Genomic DNA, 19404 nt, shown 5'->3' with positions numbered 1-19404 from the left:
CAGGCTGCCACGCAGTCTCTGCTGTAATGCGGCTTTGGGCTTCCAGACCCTACCTTGAATCAGATTTGGTTTGGACACCATGAAACCCACACTTCAGCCTTGAGATTTTGTCCCCTGCCTAGAGAAGGTTTTTTTTTTTTTTTTTTTTTTTTTAATCTCTGAGTTGAGCATTGATACAGGGGCAGGCTGCTAGGGATATGCTAGGTACAATTTCAAGGCATGACCTTTGCCCCCCCACATGAAGGGAGATTTGGACCGACCTTCATTGGTTCCTTTAAGTGAGCTCTTGAATTTGTTTTCTTCTTTTTTGAGAGCAGTTTTGGTTTCTCCCCCAGAGGAAAGAAAATACAAATGCCACTTGTGCCCCTATGCTGCTAAGTGCCGTGCAAACCTGAACCAGCACCTGACCGTGCACTCTGTGAAGCTCGTGAGTACAGACACTGAGGACATAGTCAGTGCTGTCACCTCGGAAGGCAGTGATGGGAAGAAACACCCTTATTACTACAGGTGAGTCAGGCTTGCAGCAGCTCACCCAAGTTTCTCAGACCCCTTCCCTTGACGCTCCCACGCTGCCTGCCTGAGTGCCAGGCCCTCCCCTCAGCCTTGTGCTACCTTCGTTTTAATATGCTCTTGGCGTACACTGAACCCCGACTTGGCACAGATTCCTGCCCAGTTCAGGCAGCCCTTACAGAGTTAACTGAAAGGGAAACGGTTGGGAGGTGTTCTGCAGTGCGGGCTGCAGAAAAGGGCCCTGTGGATGGTTGACTGTTGAGATGCTCAGCTCTGTGGTGAGGACCTTGTGATCTAAGAGTCAGGGGCAGAGGGCAAGAAAGATGATCTGAGATGGGTTGCTCAGAAGGCCCTGTGTGCTGTCCCTGGCTTGCCCATTGTGACACACTCCATTCTGCTCTGTAGTCTGTCCACAGTCTGTAGGAAATCCTGTCAGATCATGCCTGAGTGATATGGGTGGCAAGTTGCCCTTGCCAGACATCTAGGTGGCTGAGTGGCTTCTCCTAGAAGGTGTCACAGATGTGCCTGCCTCTTGCTCAGAGTGCCACAAAACAGTGTGTGCCTCCTCACCGCACCCAAGGGGTCCTGGAACCTGGGGAGGCCGAGCTGTGCAGCACCGCCTGATCTGTCGGCAGACAACCACGAAGACTGGCAACACTGCTGAGTCTCAGCCCAAAGGAGTCTGTTAGGCCATGTGCGGCATCTGGAATCTGTAGTTTTTAATTAACTTTATGATTATTTAGCATCATTATAGCATGTATGGGATTGTTATATTGTGCTGGCACCTAATCTGTTTGGCACCGTGACTACTCTGGAGGCATCCCAGCAGGCAGAAATTTTCCTTTTGATGGAGAAACACACAGGACACTCTGTGGCACGCACACCGAGTAGCCCAGCAGCACAGATTGAGAGGCCTGTCTCACTCTTCTCTCGCCCTTTCTTCCTTGCTCTAGTTGCCACGTGTGTGGATTTGAGACGGAGCTCAATGTTCAGTTTGTGAGCCACATGTCTCTCCATGTGGACAAGGAGCAGTGGATGTTTTCCATCTGCTGCACGGCCTGTGACTTTGTCACCATGGAGGAAGCAGAGATGAAGAGTCACATTGGCACCAAGCACACAGGTAACCGTCCTGTCCTTTCCCATTGCCTGCACCCCACAGTGGCATGCATGCACTTGGGCATGATCATGGCTACCTAGACCTTGCTGCAGAGCGTAGATACTGCTGGACATGGCGAGCTGCACACGTGCTCCTCACCTGGTCCTAGCTGCCGTCACCACACTTAATAGTCACTAAGCTCTCCTGCCCCAGGCTTGTGCTTTGCCCGCTCTTCTCAGCTAGCAGTAACCCCTAATGTGATCACAAGGCAGCGAGAAGCGGAGAGATGGGTGTTCCACTGTCAGTGAATAGGATGTGGATTCAGACCCTCCACCCAGAACCGGTCTTGCTCTACCTCCTGCTGTCTCTCTCCGTGCTGTTCTGACAGGCCTGCAGGACACTTGGTATGGCCTTGGCCCTTTCTGTTTTGCTGTACCAGGGCACTGTCCCCCTAATTCTGAAGGTTCTTGGGCGCTCCACAATGACACACATGGTATGTCTGGTCAGACTACCCTCTTCTCCTGAAACTTGAGGCTTGGCAAGTGCCTGCCTTTCATTTAAAGCCTCTTGCTGCTCTGGTTCACTTCTTCCATTTAATAATGATAACACTTTGACTTCTCCAGTAATTACACCCTCAGAAGGGATGGTAGGAGTGACACCAGCATAGAGTCATTAAGGGACACTGTGAGTGACTGCCCTTCCTCTCTCCCATTTGTGGTGCTTACAAACTAAGAGCTCATGTTGCTTACTGCCAGTCCTGGGCATGGGGTCAGCCCAGACATCGCTGGCTCTGGAAGGCTCCAGGAAGGGGACTCATTGACAGCCGTACTGATAATGTGCATGGCCAAGAAGGAGCCCTGCTTCTCTGACCACTGTGGCTCGCTGGTGCCAGCAGCAATAAAAGTTCGCTTTTGTCAGTAAGTTGAGCAGCTATGACTTGGAGGTCCACAGAGAGTCATTATGCAGAGTGAGAAGGTGCCATTTTTACAGTCGGTTGTCTGACTGTAACCACATCAGCACTGTGGGAAGTAGGTGAGCTGGGAGGCCCATGTGGAAGACAAATTAAATTCGGTATTTCTGGAATGGCTAATGGAAGGAAGGGCCAGCCTCTCTCTGGTTCCCACGTGGCTTTGCTGTACTCTTTCTTTTGTCCTGTCTGTTAAACACTGACTCATGAAACCTCCTTCACCCCAGTGTGTCCCTGAATGTCTCTCCACCACCCCCACAGTCCTCCCCACCCCTCACAGTAGCTTGGCCTCACCTGTCCTCGATGGAAACTTCACGTTTGCAATTAAGCAAAGCAGACACACCTCCTAAGTACCACCGGATGCACAAGGTAGACCGTGTTCCCTCTGAGCTGACAGAGCTCCCAGACTAGCTGGGCAGGCAGAAGCCACAAGTGACACACTTAAAGAAGTTTCCATCTGATATAATAGAGGCATCTCAGCCAGCAGCTGCTGTTGGAAAGATAATGTTGTTTTTAAGTCTCGCTGCTGTGGGCCAGAGTTTCCATATATCCAGGTGATAAATGCTTCAGGCCTTGCGATTTCTGTTCTTCTTATTATGCTTAATGAATTCTTAGAGAACTTTATACAGTGTGATTTGAACATATTCACCCTGCCAAATCCTTCCAGATCTACCTTCTGCCTTCCCTACCCACCTACCTCGGTGTCAGGACACAGCTTTGACACAGCTCGGCCATCCACTGAACTGACAGTCCTGGGCACTGGACAGGCAAACAGTCATGTTTCAGTAAAACTGACTGACAAAAGCAGGAAGCTAGCAGGAGTCCATGGGCTATCATTTGCTGACCCCTGTTAGAAGTTAGTAGTTTGACCCTGAGAGGTTCCTGTGTGCTACTGCTTTTAGAGGTCTGACTTTGGCTGCAGTTCTCCTAACCTAAATCTGTGCACTAATAAGTTCAGTTACTACGAAGGTGTTTAAGCCTATCTCCATGCTTCATACTGACGCAGTCCAGCATCTAGCCTCGTGAGCATATTACTCCCCAGCAGAAGCCCACAATGGCTTCCCCTCCTAGCCTTTACGGTGGTTTGGGGGACTTCCTCTCACAGATGGGCTCTAAACATTTATTGGTAAGCACCAATGCTTGGATTATTTCATAACATCTTCCAAAGACGTGACTTTCCCTTGTGCTCACTCACGGTTTCCAGCACCACCTGACGCGCTGGCTCCTGCTGGCATCGGCCACTCTTTTCCTCATATCCAGACTTCTTTACTTTGTCTTAGGTTCAAGTCTGGAGGTGATGGTTTCCTCCATCACGTTCAGTGTCAGCTTTGCTTGTTTATCCTTCCTTTTTATGGTGTCTTTTCACCAGGTCTGAAATCTGACAGTCTTCCATTTCTTTGAAGATATTGATGGTGTCTTTCCTACGGCTCATTCCTGTGGGAAGCCTCTGTTTATGGATGCTCCTGGGAATTTTCTCTTTTCTCTTTTCCTTCTTTCTTCTATTTCACTTTATTTAGAGAGTAAACCACTGTGGTGGTCAAGCTCCGTCTCTCTGTCCTCCTGAGTTCTGGGATATAACCATGACATCACACTAGGCTCTACATTTTGGGGGGTTTGTTTTGTTTCTTTCTTTGCCTGTTTTAAGCAATTTAATGATGATGTCCCTGTGTCTCTTGACATGGGTGTCTTCTTTTTAGACAGGGTCTCACTATCTAGCCCAAAGTGACACTGAGTTCACAGTCCTGCCTCTGTTTCTGAGTGGTGGGGTGATGGCTATTCATTCTTCACTCTCCATGTTTCTTGGGCTTGACATTCACTGAGTGTCTCAGATTCTGGGTTTTATGGTATCCCACAAATTAGAAACATCTTGATTATCTAAAAAATACTGCCAGCCAGGTGGTGATGCAGCACTAGGGAGGCAGAGGGAGGCAGATCTCTGAGTTCAAGGCCAGCCTGGTCTACAGAGCAAGTCCCAGAATAGCCAGAGCTACACTGAGAAACTGTATATTGAAAAACGAAGAGGAAAATATTGTTAATAGCTAGGCCTGGTGGCAATGCCTTATCTTAGTACTCTGGATGCAGAAGCAGGCAGAGCTCTGTTCAAGACAAGCCTGAGGTACAGAGTGAGTCCAAAACAGGCAGGCAGGGTCACATACACAGACCCTGTCTCAAGGAAACCAGCAAAGGAAGTTACGCCTTGGCCAACTAATCAGGACCTCAAGTCAGTCTCATATAAAGCTGCCTGGACGAAGTTTAGAACAGAAGCAGAAGGAACACCCATTCAGAGCCTGCCCTACATGTGGCCCATACATATACAGCCCTCAAACTAGATAAGATGGATGAAGCAAAGAAGCGCAGGCCACAGGAACCGGATGTAGATCTCTCCCGAGAGACACAGCCAGAATACAGCAAATACAGAGGCGAATGCCAGCAGCAAACCACTGAACTGAGAACGGGACCCCCGTTGAAGGAATCAGAGAAAGAACTGGAAGAGCTTGAAGGGGCTCGAGACCTCATATGAACAACAATTCCAACCAACCAGAGCTTCCAGGGACTAAGCCACTACCTAAAGACTATACATGGACTGACCCTGGACTCTGACCTCATAGGTAGCAATGAATAGCCTAGTAAGGGCACCAGTGGAAGGGGAAGCCCTGGGTCCTGCTAAGACTGAACCTGCAGTTTACGTGATTGTTGGGGGAGGGTGGTAATGGGGGGAGGATGGGGAGGGGAACACCCATAGAGAAGGGGAGGGGAAGTGGAAGGGGGATGTTGGCCCGGAAACTGGGAAAGGGAATAACAATCAAAATGTAAATAAGAAATACTCAAGTTAATAAAGATAAAAAAATTAAAAAAAAAAATAAAGCTGCCTAGAGCACCTCACCGGAGCAGCTCTCAGCTCACAGAGGCTCTTTGACGGTTCTCTGTTCTGCTCTATTCCAGACCTTTCCTGTAGCTTTTACTTGAGGTTTATTCATGATCTTAGTTATGGTTTCTGTTGCTGCAACAAAAAATACCATGACCATAAAGCATGTTGGGGAAGAAGGAATTTATTTGGCTTACACTTCCACATCACTGTTCATCATAGAAGGAAGTCACGACAGGAACTCAAGCAGGGCAGGAACCTGGAGGCAGGAGCTGAGGCAGTAAGCAGGGTGCTTGTTCCTGGTGGCTTGCTCAACCTGCTTTCTTATAGCACCCAGGAACCACCAGCCCAGGGACGGCCCCACCCATAATGGCCTGGACCCTCCCCCATCAATCACGAATTATGAAAATGCCCTTCAGGCTTGCCTGCAGCCCGACTTCATAGACACATTTTCTTAGTTGAAGTTCCCTCCTCTCAGATGACTTTACCTTGTGTCAATTGACATGAAACCATCCAGAACTTTCTGCTTTGTAACCCTCTCGTGAGGGCCTCATTGTGTGTTTCCATCTGTAGACTTGTAATTTAGATCCCTCTCCATATCTTCCATGTGTTTGCCTAACTTTTTGGACATCTGAATTATAATTGCAACGTTCTCTACTACTAACTATAAAACTCTGCCTGTTCTGGGTTGGCTTTGATTGGTTGATTCTCCGCCCTGCTTTGAGCTGGTTTTTCTTGTTTCTTTGCATATCTGATAATCTTTGTGTTGTTACTATGCTGGCTGTTCAATTATGTATCTTTTCTTCCTGTTAGTATTGGTGACCTTTATTTAGGACATAGGACTTGGAAGCCTTGACATTTCGGCATCTCCTATGATTTGGTAGGCAGTTGTGGATTGCTAGGTATTTATCTATTGCTCCCTTTTCAAAGTCCTTTCTCAGTGTCCTACCTAATGCCTATGGATGGTATGTTGTTCTGACCTTGCTGTTGGGAACAGCACTGACACCAGACCTCTGCAGTGCCAGCCCTGTGGGACTGGCCTCAGTGTTCTCAGGTAGCCTTTCCCCCTCCGGGCGTGAGTAGCTGCTCACACCCTGCTCTGACCCATGTCCTCCTGACCTCTGCAGGACTGGGTATTGTTCTCTGTGTACCTGTCCTTCATTGGCCCTGTGTTCTGCAGTGTCTGTCCATTGTGACCTCCGCAGACCCTTGGCTGCTTCTCTTCCTGAGGAGAGTACATCAGGCTCTTCTTATGTCCCTTTTCCTGTCCTGCTTCCTAAGACATATCTTAGCATAGAGCTACACCATTGGGGGGGGCCCTCCTTTGTCCTGTCTCTCAGAGACCAGTGTCTTCATTGCCTCATGTCCAGTGTTGTAAAACTGTTGTTTTGATACATTCTGGTTCGGTAGCTGTCACAGTGTCAATATTAGATCTAATCCCTGATACCCGGGGCTTTCGTAGATGCTAAAGTCTCATGACACTAGGTTGAATGACTTGTTAACTTCTTTATGCCTGGCTCTGAAGGAGAGTCCAGTGTCTGCTTATGAGCAGACTCAACTGAGACTTGGTTCAAAGGTTACACCATCTGGGCCAAGTTTGCCCCTCTGTGGAGTAGGAATGACAATAGTGCCTGTGAGGTGTGTTTGTTGTACACACACCGTGGACTGAACCCAGACCCCCACACATGCTAAGTCCCTCGGATCCTGACCTACAGCCTCAGACCTAAGACGTCTGGGAGAACAACTATGAGACGCGCATCTAAAGCATTGCACAGACCCTGGATGGGGCTCAGGGACGAGTGTGATCTGCCCAAGACCTTAATAAAGGTTCACAGAGATCTGAGCTCAACATGCCACACATGCCCTCCCCAGGGCTACACTAGAGTCAGCTTCCCAGCATGTTTGGGGTGTGTGTGCAGGAAGTGCTAAAGCTCCAGGTGCTGCTGGCAGCCTTCCTCACCTGCCATCATTCTAGGGGCTCTCCCCAGATAACAGACCTGGCGTGTTTTTGTTTTCCAGGGGATGATAGGAAGACCCCCAGTGAATCAAACAGCCCCTCCTCATCCTCACTGTCAACTCTGAGTGATTCAGCCAATGGCAAAGATGACTCAGACAGCTCCCAGAAAAACAAGGGTGGGAACAACTTGCTGGTCATCTCTGTGGTACCCGGGAGCCAGCCCTCACTGAACAACGAAGAAAAGCCAGAGAAAGGTGAGAGGGCTGGGTGTGGCCTGCTCACCTTGACCACTCCAGGTGAATTAGTCTGGAGAATAAACCTTGGTGAGGAAAACAAACTGCAGTACGGTGCTCACTACTGAAAAGAAGCCCTTGGTCGTGGCTTGATCCAATTTGGGCTGGGAAGTGGGCGGGGCGTGGACTCTGAAGCTGAATGCTCAGCTGTTTAGTGGACGATTAGGGATGGTGCCTAGACAGCAGAGGTGCAGGGTCGGAAGGAAGGGGAGCTCAGCCCCCACCTGCTGCCTGCTGTCCTTCCCCACACACTCCTACACCCAGCTTCGGTCCTTTCAGGGTTCGAATGTGTTTTTTGCAACTTTGTCTGCAAGACGAAGAATATGTTTGAGCGCCATCTGCAAATCCACCTCATCACCCGGATGTTTGAGTGTGATGTGTGCCACAAGTTCATGAAGACCCCCGAACAGCTGCTGGAGCATAAGAAATGCCACACTGTCCCCACCGGTGGGCTCAAGTAAGGAAAGCAAGTACAGCGTCTCTTACTGAGTTGTTATTCACTGAGTTGTTACTCATTGAGTTGTTATTAAGCACCCCTTCCCCTCCCTCCCCGACCCCCATGAAGGTTTTGGGGAATGCGGGAGCTTAGTATGAGGGCAGTTAGTCAGAAAGATCTGCTGCCTCTGGCTGGCTGGGACCCTAGCTGTCCTCAAGGGAGTCAACAGACATTATTAGCAGGGAAAGCCACTCCACAAGTGCTCCAGGCTCCCAGCAAGCAAGAGCACAGAGTGTCTGGCCAGCAGAAAGCAGGCTTCTACTGCAGTGGATCTGAATGTAATGGAAGCCAGACTAGCATCCCCATGTGTGTAGCATTTCACAGTTGTCACTGCAAGTCACTGCATTTATTTTTTAGATGGCCTGACATATATTTAGCTCTTAAGTACTAGAGGCACCCAGCCCCCAAGTAGGACCTTGGTGGTTTGATCAGACAAGAGGCCAGGGTGTTCATGCAACATCACGTGTTTCTCGTCTCCTGCAGACATGCTGACGCCTTCCCAAAAGAGCTAGACAGGGAGCGTCATCCTCTAGCAGTATTTGCAACAAGGTCCCTGGCCTCAAGTGAGACCCATCAGTTATTACGAAGCAAACTGTGCCACTAGCCTGACATAGGTGCTGAAGGACTCGTGAAGAATAAAATAGCATTTCCACCTTATAAATGTATGTCCCAGAACTACCAGAATTTAATCTTACGGTGATTCTGGAGGCAGAATCCCTGTCACAAGACATTTTGGATCTAGTAAAAGAAGCAGAAGCATAAAACAGTTGGGTACAGAAAGATACAATCGTCAAGGTATTTTATCTAAAATCACCATGTAGTTAAAAGAATCAAGGGACACCTTTTTATTTTATTAATATAAGTGGGGGATGGGTCTTTCATTTTAAAACATTTTTACCCTTGAAACTCACAATGCCTCCTGAATGGGTAAGAGTCGGAGAGCCCAGAGGGATCTGGAACAGAAATATTGGGGGTGGAGTCGGGGTTGGCTGGTCAGGGCATCCTCTGGGGGAAAAAAAAACAATAGACGGGAAGAGTTGGGGGATGGCAGGACTGCTGATCCCATCTCATGTGGATCTACCCTTGGGGGTGTACCCTTGGCGGGTGGGTCACAGGCAAGAGGGTGACTTTATAATTCATTCACCCAATAGATAGGAAATGCCTAGCAGAAGCTTATCAGGGACTTTGATTTTAAGTCCCTCCACCTCCTTATGGAAAAGTGTGTATTCTTTATAAAAAGAAGAGCCCCGCCCCCTGTGGATGGAGCAGTGTCATTGCCTTGTGGTAGGTCAGTCACAGCCACGCCACGTGCGGCCTTGCCACTCACCCTTTGGAACCCTAAGCAGGCCTGAGCCTCTGATGCACCGGGGAGACCACAGGATAACCTCAGTGCTGTCCCTGGGTCAGACACCGCCTGGCGGTGCTAACCATATGTCCCCTGTGTGAAGTTTGTCCTAGGATGACCAAGTAGAAGAACACTTTGAAAAAAAATTACTGATAATGCCTTGTGGCTATACAGTGAGTTTCGTTTGTTTCTTTTGCAATATCAGAGAATCAGTTTTCCTGAGAAAGTGTCTTTGAGATAAAAACGGGAGCATAGAAAAGCCCCAGTGCTTTGACGAGCCGTGCAGTAACAGATTGAGCTGAGGGTCACAGAAACACCCTTAGCGGGAGGCAGACCGACCACCGATGTCTAAGTGCTTTTCTGTGATGGGACTGCTTGTACTCTATATCCTGTTCATAATGCAGATCAAATAAGATTATACTATTATTTTTCTTTTGCCGTAGCTCAGGACAGTGGTGAGTGTCAGACTCCTCTAGGTAAGGCCCAGCTTGGCGTAGGGGTTGTGTGTGCACTTGACCTGGGTATGGGCTTTTATCTCTGTGCACTCTTGTGAGCTGAGGTTCAAGGCTAACGGCGAGCTTGGTGCTGAGGAGCCAGTGCACGGCGCCCCTGACTGTGTTGGGCTCTGCTGAACATCTCTCCACCCTCTGAGGACAGTCCCCTTCTGAGCCAGCCCTGCCTTGCAGGAGCTGAGTCCGAGCTAAGGCAGCCACTCAGGCATCTGCATTCTTTTTGGAAAGAGCACACATGCTACAGTTATCCTATCAGCCACGAACTCAAACCTGCAGCTTCCAAAAGTGAAGCCAGGCAGCTTCTGTAAACACTCCCACCCCACTCTCCACAGCCTCTCAGACAGCGGCAGGGCTGGGGGCAGCGTATGTGATCCATGATGGAAAGAATGGAGAGCCCAAGCCAGAGATACCCAGACCTTGTGCTAGAGGAAACACCCAGAGCCCAGTCAGGCGCCAGAGCTGGGAGCCAGCCTACCATTTTGAATCCACCTCAGTTACCCGTAAAGATGATCAGATCATGACTCGGTATTTCCAGAGTGCTCTTTTGAGCACAGTAGAGAATGCAGAAGAAATCTCAATGTCAGAAAGCCCTACCCTTGGAGAATTCGTGTTCCACTTGGATCACTGGTATTTCTATGACATGACTATGTCCTAAGAACGTCTTCAGGCTCCGGAGGACAGGCCCTTTCCTCCTCATTCCTCATGAGCAGAGGGGCCATTGTATGGGCGTCCTTCTCCCAGGCCCTCCCCCCCATGGTCCTCACCTCCCACTCCTGATGAAGAAGAACCGGTACTTAAGGAGATAACATTCTGAGAGTCCACATGAGGTTGGCGCGCACGCGCACACACACATACACACGCACTCACGCACACTGTTGGCACACAGAGGGACACGCACAGGTCTTTTCATCCTAACACCCCTTTGATAAGCACGACTCTGACTCCTGTGACTGTCTGTTTGCTGGAGGTAGTTCTCCCTATAAGCTGTTCTTTAAAACCTCTCAGCCTCTCTGCGTGTGCTTGGTGTGGTGCATGAAAAGTCACTTCTTTGTGTTGCTCCCATCTAGAGGGGAGGTCAGGAAGCCCAGACTTCTGCCATGTCCAGTGGGGAGGGGGTGGAGAGGGCCCCAGGGGCTGGGTGGGGGCAGGACGGGAGTACCAGCTTTACCTGCTCCCCACATCCTCTCTGTTCCTCTGAGAGGACTGGCCTCGGCTGTCGCAGCCTGGAGCCCCCAAACCAGCTAAGGGGACCGCCCAGAGCTCCCTGTTAACCTGGACTGCACTGTCCAGAGTGAAACCAAGCAGGGCCATCTGAGAGGTGGCAGGGCTGACCCAGGGCAGGCTGGCGAGGAGGGGAGACACAGGGTTCCCAGTGGACCCTCCTTGCTAAACTTCCCCTCCGTTGCTTCCCCTGGCAGGTGCCCATTCTGCATTTATTCCACCAACCGCCCTGCTGCCATGGAGTGCCACCTCAAGACCCACTACAAGATGGAGTACAAGTGCCGGATCTGCCAGACAGTGAAGGCCAACCAGCTGGAGCTGGAGACGCACACCCGCGAGCATCGCCTGGGCAACCACTACAAGTGTGACCAGTGCGGCTACCTGTCTAAGACGGCCAACAAGCTCATCGAGCACGTGCGCGTGCATACCGGGGAGCGGCCCTTCCACTGTGACCAGTGCAGCTATAGCTGCAAGCGCAAGGACAATCTCAACCTGCACAAGAAGCTGAAGCACGCCCCCCGCCAGACCTTCAGCTGCGGAGAGTGCCTGTTCAAGACCACACACCCTTTCGTCTTCAGCCGCCACGTGAAGAAGCACCAGAGTGGAGAAGGCCCTGAGGAGGACAGGAAAGGCCTGAGCCCAGCCTCCAGAGAGCCAGCTGGCCCTGGAGCCCCACTCCTGGTTGTGGGGGGTGGCCGGAGTCTCTTGTCCCCGCTGTCAGTCATGTCTGCCTCTCAGGCTCTACAGACCGTGGCCTTGTCAGCAGCCCACGGCAGCAGCTCAGAGCCCAACCTGGCACTCAAGGCCTTGGCCTTCAGTGGCTCCCCGCTGCATCTTGACAAATACCGGAACTCAGATGTTGCCCATCTCATTCCCTTAACAATGTTGTATCCCAGAAACCACCTGGATCTCACATTCCACCCTCCCCGACCTCAGACTGCGCCTCCCAGCATCCCCTCGCCCAAACACTCCTTCCTTGCCTATCTTGGACTAAGAGAAAGAGCTGAGACTGTCTGAGGACAGCCGCGTTCTGTACCAAAAACCAAGAGACAGAGACAGGAAAAGACAAAAACCCACAAAACTTAAAACACAACCCCAGCAGGTGTATGTGCTGCAAAGCCTTCAGGCCCCAGGGGTCTGGACCATGTGTACTGTATATCTTTAGTAAGGAATAGAAAATTGGCTCTGTATGTAAACCTATTGCATTGACCTAAAAGCTGCTTATCCAGTCTTCAGAGAGGTGATCTGCTGCCTATGTCTACCTTCAGAGGCATGCCTCCCCAGCCATCACTCCCACCTCAGCCCTCCTCCGTGCTTCTCTCTGAAAGGAATTTTGTCATGTTAAACCCTAAAGAGAGTGTCCTTAATAGCAGTGAGCACTTGGAAGCTTCTTTACTGGTACATTGGGTTTTCTGTTGGGTGAGTGGGGTCTTGTGGGCATTTGTGGACTGGGAAAGAAAAAGTCCGTATGCATTTGGTGTGTGTGTGTGTGTGTGTGTGTGTGTGTGTGTGTGTGTGTGTGTGTGTGTGTGTGCAGGTGTGTGTATCTGTGAGTGTGGGTGCATGCGTGTGTCTGTGGGTGTGGGGGGTGTGGGTGTGATACGCCATGACATTTCTATTGCACATTCTTTTTATACTGGCCTCTTTGACAGTGATGAACAGTCCTGACTGCCCATCTGGATTGTTCACGCACTACTTTCTCCCCACCTCTGCCTTTCCTTCTCTATATGATGACTACAGAATGGTAGGGGCTGGTGCTCAGTGGAGGAGGAGATACATGGTGCCAGAATATTCCAGTAGAGTGCGCAAAGCCTGGCGTTCAGATCTCCACTTAGGAAGATGGATAGAGTCAGGCGACAGATCTCTTAAGAAATGCCTCAAAGCTCCCTCGAAGCTGACATCACAAAACCTGGGTGTTGCTGTGTGTGTGCACAGGTGGAGCACGTGCGTGAAGACACACACACACACACACACACACACACACACACGAGTGCATCCTTTTTAAAGGGCAGAACATATGTGTGTGCGTGATATGTTTATTCAGTTATCGTTTGTAGGAAAAAATTGTATGCGTGGAAATGTTTATGGTTGATAAATGCAGCCAAGGAGATTAAAGGGGTTTGGATCGATTCTGGGTGTAAATGCTCAGACTAAAAAGAAACGGCAGCTTTGCACAGTGCGCTGGCCTTGCACTAGTTTTGTTTCTCATTGGGGGAAAAGGAATAGGTAAAAGAGAAAGAAGGAAATGTACCTTTTTATGGAAAGAGTAGACTGTATGTTTGACATTTTAGCTGTGACCTCTTTGTCGTACAAGGAAGGACAGAACAAAAGGTGCTGTTTGGTCCTGTGCCTCAGCTGATGCCCCAGGGTGCCCCACTGTGTGCAGAGCCTCTGGCTAGAGTGTGCCCTCCGTGTATTAGTAACCCTGTATTCCATTTTGTTAACGCCTAGCAGATGGAACCTGCTAGGAGGCTGACTTTATACTTATTTAAAGCTTATTTTATGGTCATTAAAATGGCAGTTTCTGTGCAGCACTTTATTGCGCAAAGAAAAGGTGCGATTCAGTCGAGTAGCCCTTAGCTCATCTTAAAAAGGAATGGATGGTTTAAAAAGGAAAAGAAATCTTCGAATGAATATGTTCACTGCTTGAATTTGTAAAACAGCAGAATTTCCAGTATGCAACAGGCTGAAAGAGGGGGAAGGAATGTGTTTTGTATAAAAATGGGAAGTGTGCGATATGAAAGTTTCCTTATTATTTATCAACGGAAGAACTGGTGTCAGGGGGGATGCTGTTCTCCCACACTGCATTCTCCTCCCTAATACCCACCTTTCTTTTCGTTACTTTAACCAGGCGGATATAAAAGCATCCCCATGTTCTTCCTTTTGTCAGGATCGCTTCCCTGAAGTGAATGCAGTCAGACAGGAAGCCAGAGACTGCACAGTCCACACCATCAGCTCCCCTTCCCCTCTCAGCTCCTCTCTCCCATGCCTAGCTGGTCTCTGCTTCTCTCCCCACCTGTCATCCAGCCAAGGGTGAGGAGCCTGGTTAGAGCCCTGGCAAATCCGTTTACACTACAGAGATGTCACAAAGCAGGGAGACCAACCAGCTAGGCCAAAAAGGCCCCAGAGCCTCAGTCCTTCTCCAGCAGAGACTTTGCTCTCCGCCTTGTTTAACACGCTGTTCAACTCAGCCCGTAATATCTCAGTAAAAGACACTATAGACACTTCTGGACAATATGCCCCAAGGTCACTGGGTTTATGGGTGGGTTTGTTGTGTTTTATTTGCTTTTGGTTTTTGTTTTAAATTCATGTCTTTATCCCCATTTAATGGAGAATGTGCCACTTGGCTAATAATGTGTTTTCAAAACTGCAGGTTCAGTGATAAGGGACAAGGGATCCCAGTGGTCCCCCCACCCCACCCCAGAGGTTGGCAGAAAGGTGACCCTCAGATGCACTAGCAGGTTAGGAACCTGAGTGGGTGCCTGGTCACGAGGACCCTGGGTTTTACAGCATGCCACTTGTGCAATAAGAGGTCTTCGGGTGGGAACATGAGCGAGTGAGGGAGGCGGATGGAGACGTTTACTACTCAGATGCCACGCATTGCACCGCTTGCCACTGAACCTGTATCTGAATGACTTAGTGATGCTTAATGTAATTGGGCAACTTTTTTAGCACTTTGGAAAGAGTCATCAATCTTTCTGGTAAATTATAAAAGGTTTTCTGAGTGAGAAAACGTGTGTTTGCAGTTTGTTTGACTTTTTATATTATTGTTGTTGTTATTAATAAAGAAGAAAATCTACAGCATTTTCTCAGAGTCCACCTAGATAAAATGTGCCCCCAAATCTGGTTTGCGGTTGATGCCCAGGGAAGGATGTGTTCTGTAGATCTCCTTCCCGAGAACACTGACACCTTCGAGAGTCGCCTGGCAGCTTTGGGTTCTCACCATGCGTTCCCCCAGGAGAGCTGGCTTGGCTTTTCCATTTAGTGATGCAGGTAGGGGTCTGCGCACTTTCCTATCCTATCCTTTCTTTTCTTTCTTTTTAACTCCTCATATTAGTTCAGATGAGCATACCGTCAAGGTTTGTGTACATTACTGAAAATTTGTATTGTAAGAAGCTTTTGCATTACAAGGCTGTACAGGGTCATTTTGACAGTAACTGGTATTTTCCTCTGCATCTTACGTTGCATTGCCAATTTCTAGTGTATCGAGTTTGGAAGTATAATATACTCTAATTAAAAGACAAAAGGTTGGCTATACTCTGGCTTCTTTTTCTTTCTTGGTTGCCATCCTTGCCTAGGGAAGGCTCAGCGTTTCATTCATCTTCCTTTGTTCTGTTGTTGTCTTTCCACTGTGTCCCAGGTTCGGTAAAGGGTCCTGTGCCAGCAATAACCATTGCAGGGTGGGAGTCTTGAACAGCCGAGGCTATTACCACGGCTACCATGCAAGTCGCTAATGTCTATTAAAGCCAAAAGCATAAGGCACCTTGCAGGACCCTGGCAGCTGGCTGCTGCCTCCTGAGTTTATTTAGGAATGTTTCCGTGTTCTGCATCCTTACCCTCTCCTGCCTGACATCATTGTATTGACCTCATAGCCAAAGGGAGTGGAAATACAGATGAATTCATTTGTCATAATGAAGTTCAGCAAGTAAGAGGTTTTAATGAGGGGGAATAGTATAGTATACTCTGCAAGCTAAATATAGTCTGTACAAGTGCAAGGAGTCACGGTTTGTCAATCAAGGGAAGGTACCCGAGAAATTACCTGAGACCCAGAGTGGGAAGTGAAAACCATACTACTAAAAATATGTTTTAAATTCATCTTGAAGTTCCATCTCTGAGACAGACCTTCCTGGGAATCCAGGGCAATTGATAAAAACATATAAAACAGCAGATGAGAATTGGTCTGGCTCACTCACAATTTGCATGCTTATAAATATAATGTCCTTTTCTTATTTCAGAAAAATTGGAGCCACTTTCAGTCTAACATTTAAAGTGATCCGATATAGTCTTTCATTGTAATTCCAGAGAAGAAGCCATTGTGTAAACAAATCATTAACCAATCACTATTTCCGTCTTCACTATTACTCAATGACTATTTACGGGTGCAGACATCCTTTTAGTGACCCATGTATCAGGTTTGTTAAGGAGGGGCTAAGCCTTTCTGGAAAATATTAGAGTAAACACACCCCATCCTTAGCATCCCCAGCACAAGTGCCTTCCCATTTCTTGCACCTTTTTTTTGTTGTTGTTGTTTTGTTTTGCTCTGTTTTCCCTATACACAATAGTTGCCGTATATCTTCCCTGTGATTGAGAACACCCTGCAATGTAGAGAAAACATCAGTTTGGAAATCGTTTCCAAGGAAATGGGCTTCCAGTGAATTTAAGGAATGGTCTGAGAATAGTGTCCTTCACTGACTGGCCACCTCCAAGCCGGCCACTCTTCTGAGTATGTTGTAAAATAAGTGACCCTGACCGCATGGCCATGAGTTCTGTGACATATCTGTGTCTGGTGGCTTGCTTCATGCCCACCACCAAAGTATGCCTGACCCTTAATCAGAGGCCCTGGTTACTGGGGCACGGGTTGGGGCACGGTCGTGTGAGGATGCTTCGGCTTGATGGGGTTTCTACCACAGTTCTGAGCGTAGGTGGATAGTGTGACCAGTTTGAAGGGAAAGGAACACTTTGTCGGGCTCCTCAGTGCTCTCAGTCCATGGGGAGGAAGGACGGGACGTCCAAGAGGAGGTGCACAGAAGAGGGTGGCTACTGAGGAACCCAGTGACGCTTCCAGCAGACGAGACTGTCAGTGCTTTTCCCAAGGACTGCTCAGAACCTGCGAGTGAAACCCCAAAGTAAAGGAGCAGTACCCACGGAGGCCCAGGCTCCCCTCAAACACCGTTACAAACATTTCAGATACTTGTTCACAACTGCATTAAGTTCCCTCAGAATGGAAGAGACCTCAAAAACGCACTTCATTTTGTGAAGCATCACAATTAGCCAAGGAGGCAAATGGCCTGGGTCTAGGGACATGTGACCTGCCACCTAAGGAAGCCCATGCTTCCCCTGTTCACAGCCCGAATGATCACACATTATCCACCAAGACCTCAGCTACTTCTTTTTGAAGAGGTAGGTCTTCCATTCCTAACCCTGAGAGAGTTGGATTTGCAAACTGAACAACACATCCAATGTTCACGTAGACAGAAAGTACAGGAGGAGGAATGCCGATGGCCCTGTTCCCTAGGATTCCTTGTTTAAAACGATTACGGATGGACTAGTTCTCAGTTTTCAATGGGATGTGAGTAGAGGTTCTACTTTAATTCACATTTCAAAATGAACCTCTTGAGGTCAGATGGGTTTCCACCCTGGTTAGCAGGAACTGTCTGGTTATTCATGCCTTCCAACCTGGAGACACAGCTAGGGGACAGAAGCCTGGCTCGGCCAAAAACATGCATTTATTACTCATGCAATTATTACTTACCAACCATCTTAGAAAAAGAGGTGAACACTGTGGCTATGGTTCTTGGCTAAAGTGTTTGACAGACAAGTGTGAGAAGCTGGGTTTCAATTCCCTGAACATAAAGTGGATGTGGTAATACATGTCTGTGATCTCTGAGCTCCCACAGAAGGTGGATACAGGATAGCCCAGAAGCTCGGGGCGCTAGCTAGATTGGCAATGAATGAGAGACCTTATCCCAAAACAGAACCCAGTGCCCTCGGTGGTCCTCTGATGACACACTCCTCCCCCAATGCAGAAGAGGTTGAAGTAGTTGCTTAACTGTTCTCTAAGACTCCTCCCCAACCATAGTTGTTCTCTAAGATTGCATAGAACACATAGTTCTGACTCTTTCAAAACAAGAAAAGGCCATTGCAAGACAGAATTCTTGCAAGACAACCAGGGAATAAAAAGCACCTCTGTTTTTTCAAGCTATTGTGGACTCAGGGATGAAAAAGGGGGGCTAAAAATATTTTCTTACCCAATTGAGGTGCCTGATATTGTTCTCTTTGGATCATGCTTTGACGGCCGGAGTCACCATGGGGATGGCTTAGACAGCTCAACCAACCTGTACCTACTTCATCTGGCTGAAGAAGTTAGAAGCAAGATATGCGGACACCAAGACCCCGCCCTTCCCACCTTCTTCCCTCTAACTCTGTTCCCGTTCACTTCCCACCACCCTGCTGCTCTAGCTCCTTCTGGTGACTCGTGGGACAGCTGAACTCCCTACCAAGAGCGCTCTCATGCTTTCTACAAAAGAATGTCTAGCAGGCGTCCTGAAGGTATTTTAATTTCAGCTTGATGAAAATATTATGACCTGCCCACTTGCCCAAGACTCTCAGTCCACGAACCGCAGGTACATTAGGAAAACTAGTTCCCAGGCACATCCCATGTGTTCACGGGAAGGTGAGACCAGAATGTATGCATATATTAGGGTCAAGTCTCTTAGGCTCTTTCCAAACCCTCCCAGAAAGATGCGTTTTTTTCAGAGCCAAAGGAAAAAAAAAATCAGCCGTCGTCTGGCTTCCATCTTCAACTATGTTATTCCAACTGCAAATCTTTTTCATTTTTTTACATTTAAGGCCAGCCTGGGTTACAGGAGACCCATTTTTTTTTTTCTGGGGCTGGGGACCGAACCCAGGACCTTGCGCCTCCTAGGCAAGCGCTCTACCACTGAGCCAAATCCCCAACCCCCCAACTGCAAATCTTAAAGATCCATCACTATTGCAATGCGTGCTATAGACGACCAGGAAGCCATTCATCTCCTTACACCTCACTTCAAAGCAGAATGTCTGCTTATGCTCTTCATGCATGCCCAGCAGATCGCTCTGTTATCCTCCTGTTTACTTATTAGCCTGCTATAGCTGTCTTCTCTCTAGATCTACTTATCTACCTACATCTCCATTATCTATTGATCTAGATAAGTTTATTATCCTTTCTCTAAGGCTCCCCAACTGTTGATCTGTCTCTACTACCCATCTGTAATCTAGCTTTGTACAGCTATATTTTCTGGATTCTGATTTTTTTTTTAAAAGAGCTCTTAGAGAAAGCTTCCAATCTCAAAGGGTCCATGTAGCCAATCGTTCCTGTAGACACCTGGAGTATAAGCCTTCTGGCGTCTCTCATAAGGTTTGTAAGAGTTGCCAGCCCAAAG

The 19404-nt window shown here is 48.5% G+C and overlaps 1 protein-coding gene across 11 annotated transcripts in view; it reads left to right on the top strand.

Annotated features, from left to right (window-relative positions):
* Zfp827 (zinc finger protein 827) overlaps positions 1-15520 on the top strand; it is a 166594-nt gene extending 151074 nt beyond the window's left edge. For 2 of the 11 annotated variants that reach the window (XM_087594123.1, XM_087594115.1), the window contains exons 10-14: positions 336-507; positions 1464-1630; positions 7459-7650; positions 7969-8146; positions 11461-15520. In XM_087594123.1, coding sequence (XP_087450249.1) covers positions 336-507; positions 1464-1630; positions 7459-7650; positions 7969-8146; positions 11461-12280 — 1529 coding nt within the window. In that variant the 3' untranslated portion in view covers positions 12281-15520. 11 annotated transcript variants of the gene reach the window in all.
* The last annotated feature ends 3884 nt before the right edge of the window (positions 15521-19404 follow it).

Source organism: Rattus norvegicus, chromosome 19 (assembly GCF_021556685.1).
Source record: "Rattus norvegicus strain SHRSP/BbbUtx chromosome 19, alternate assembly SHRSP_T2T, whole genome shotgun sequence".
Taxonomy (NCBI): domain Eukaryota; kingdom Metazoa; phylum Chordata; class Mammalia; order Rodentia; family Muridae; genus Rattus; species Rattus norvegicus.
Note: the sequence above shows the minus strand (reverse complement) of the source record. Positions and strands in the feature narration are given on the sequence as shown.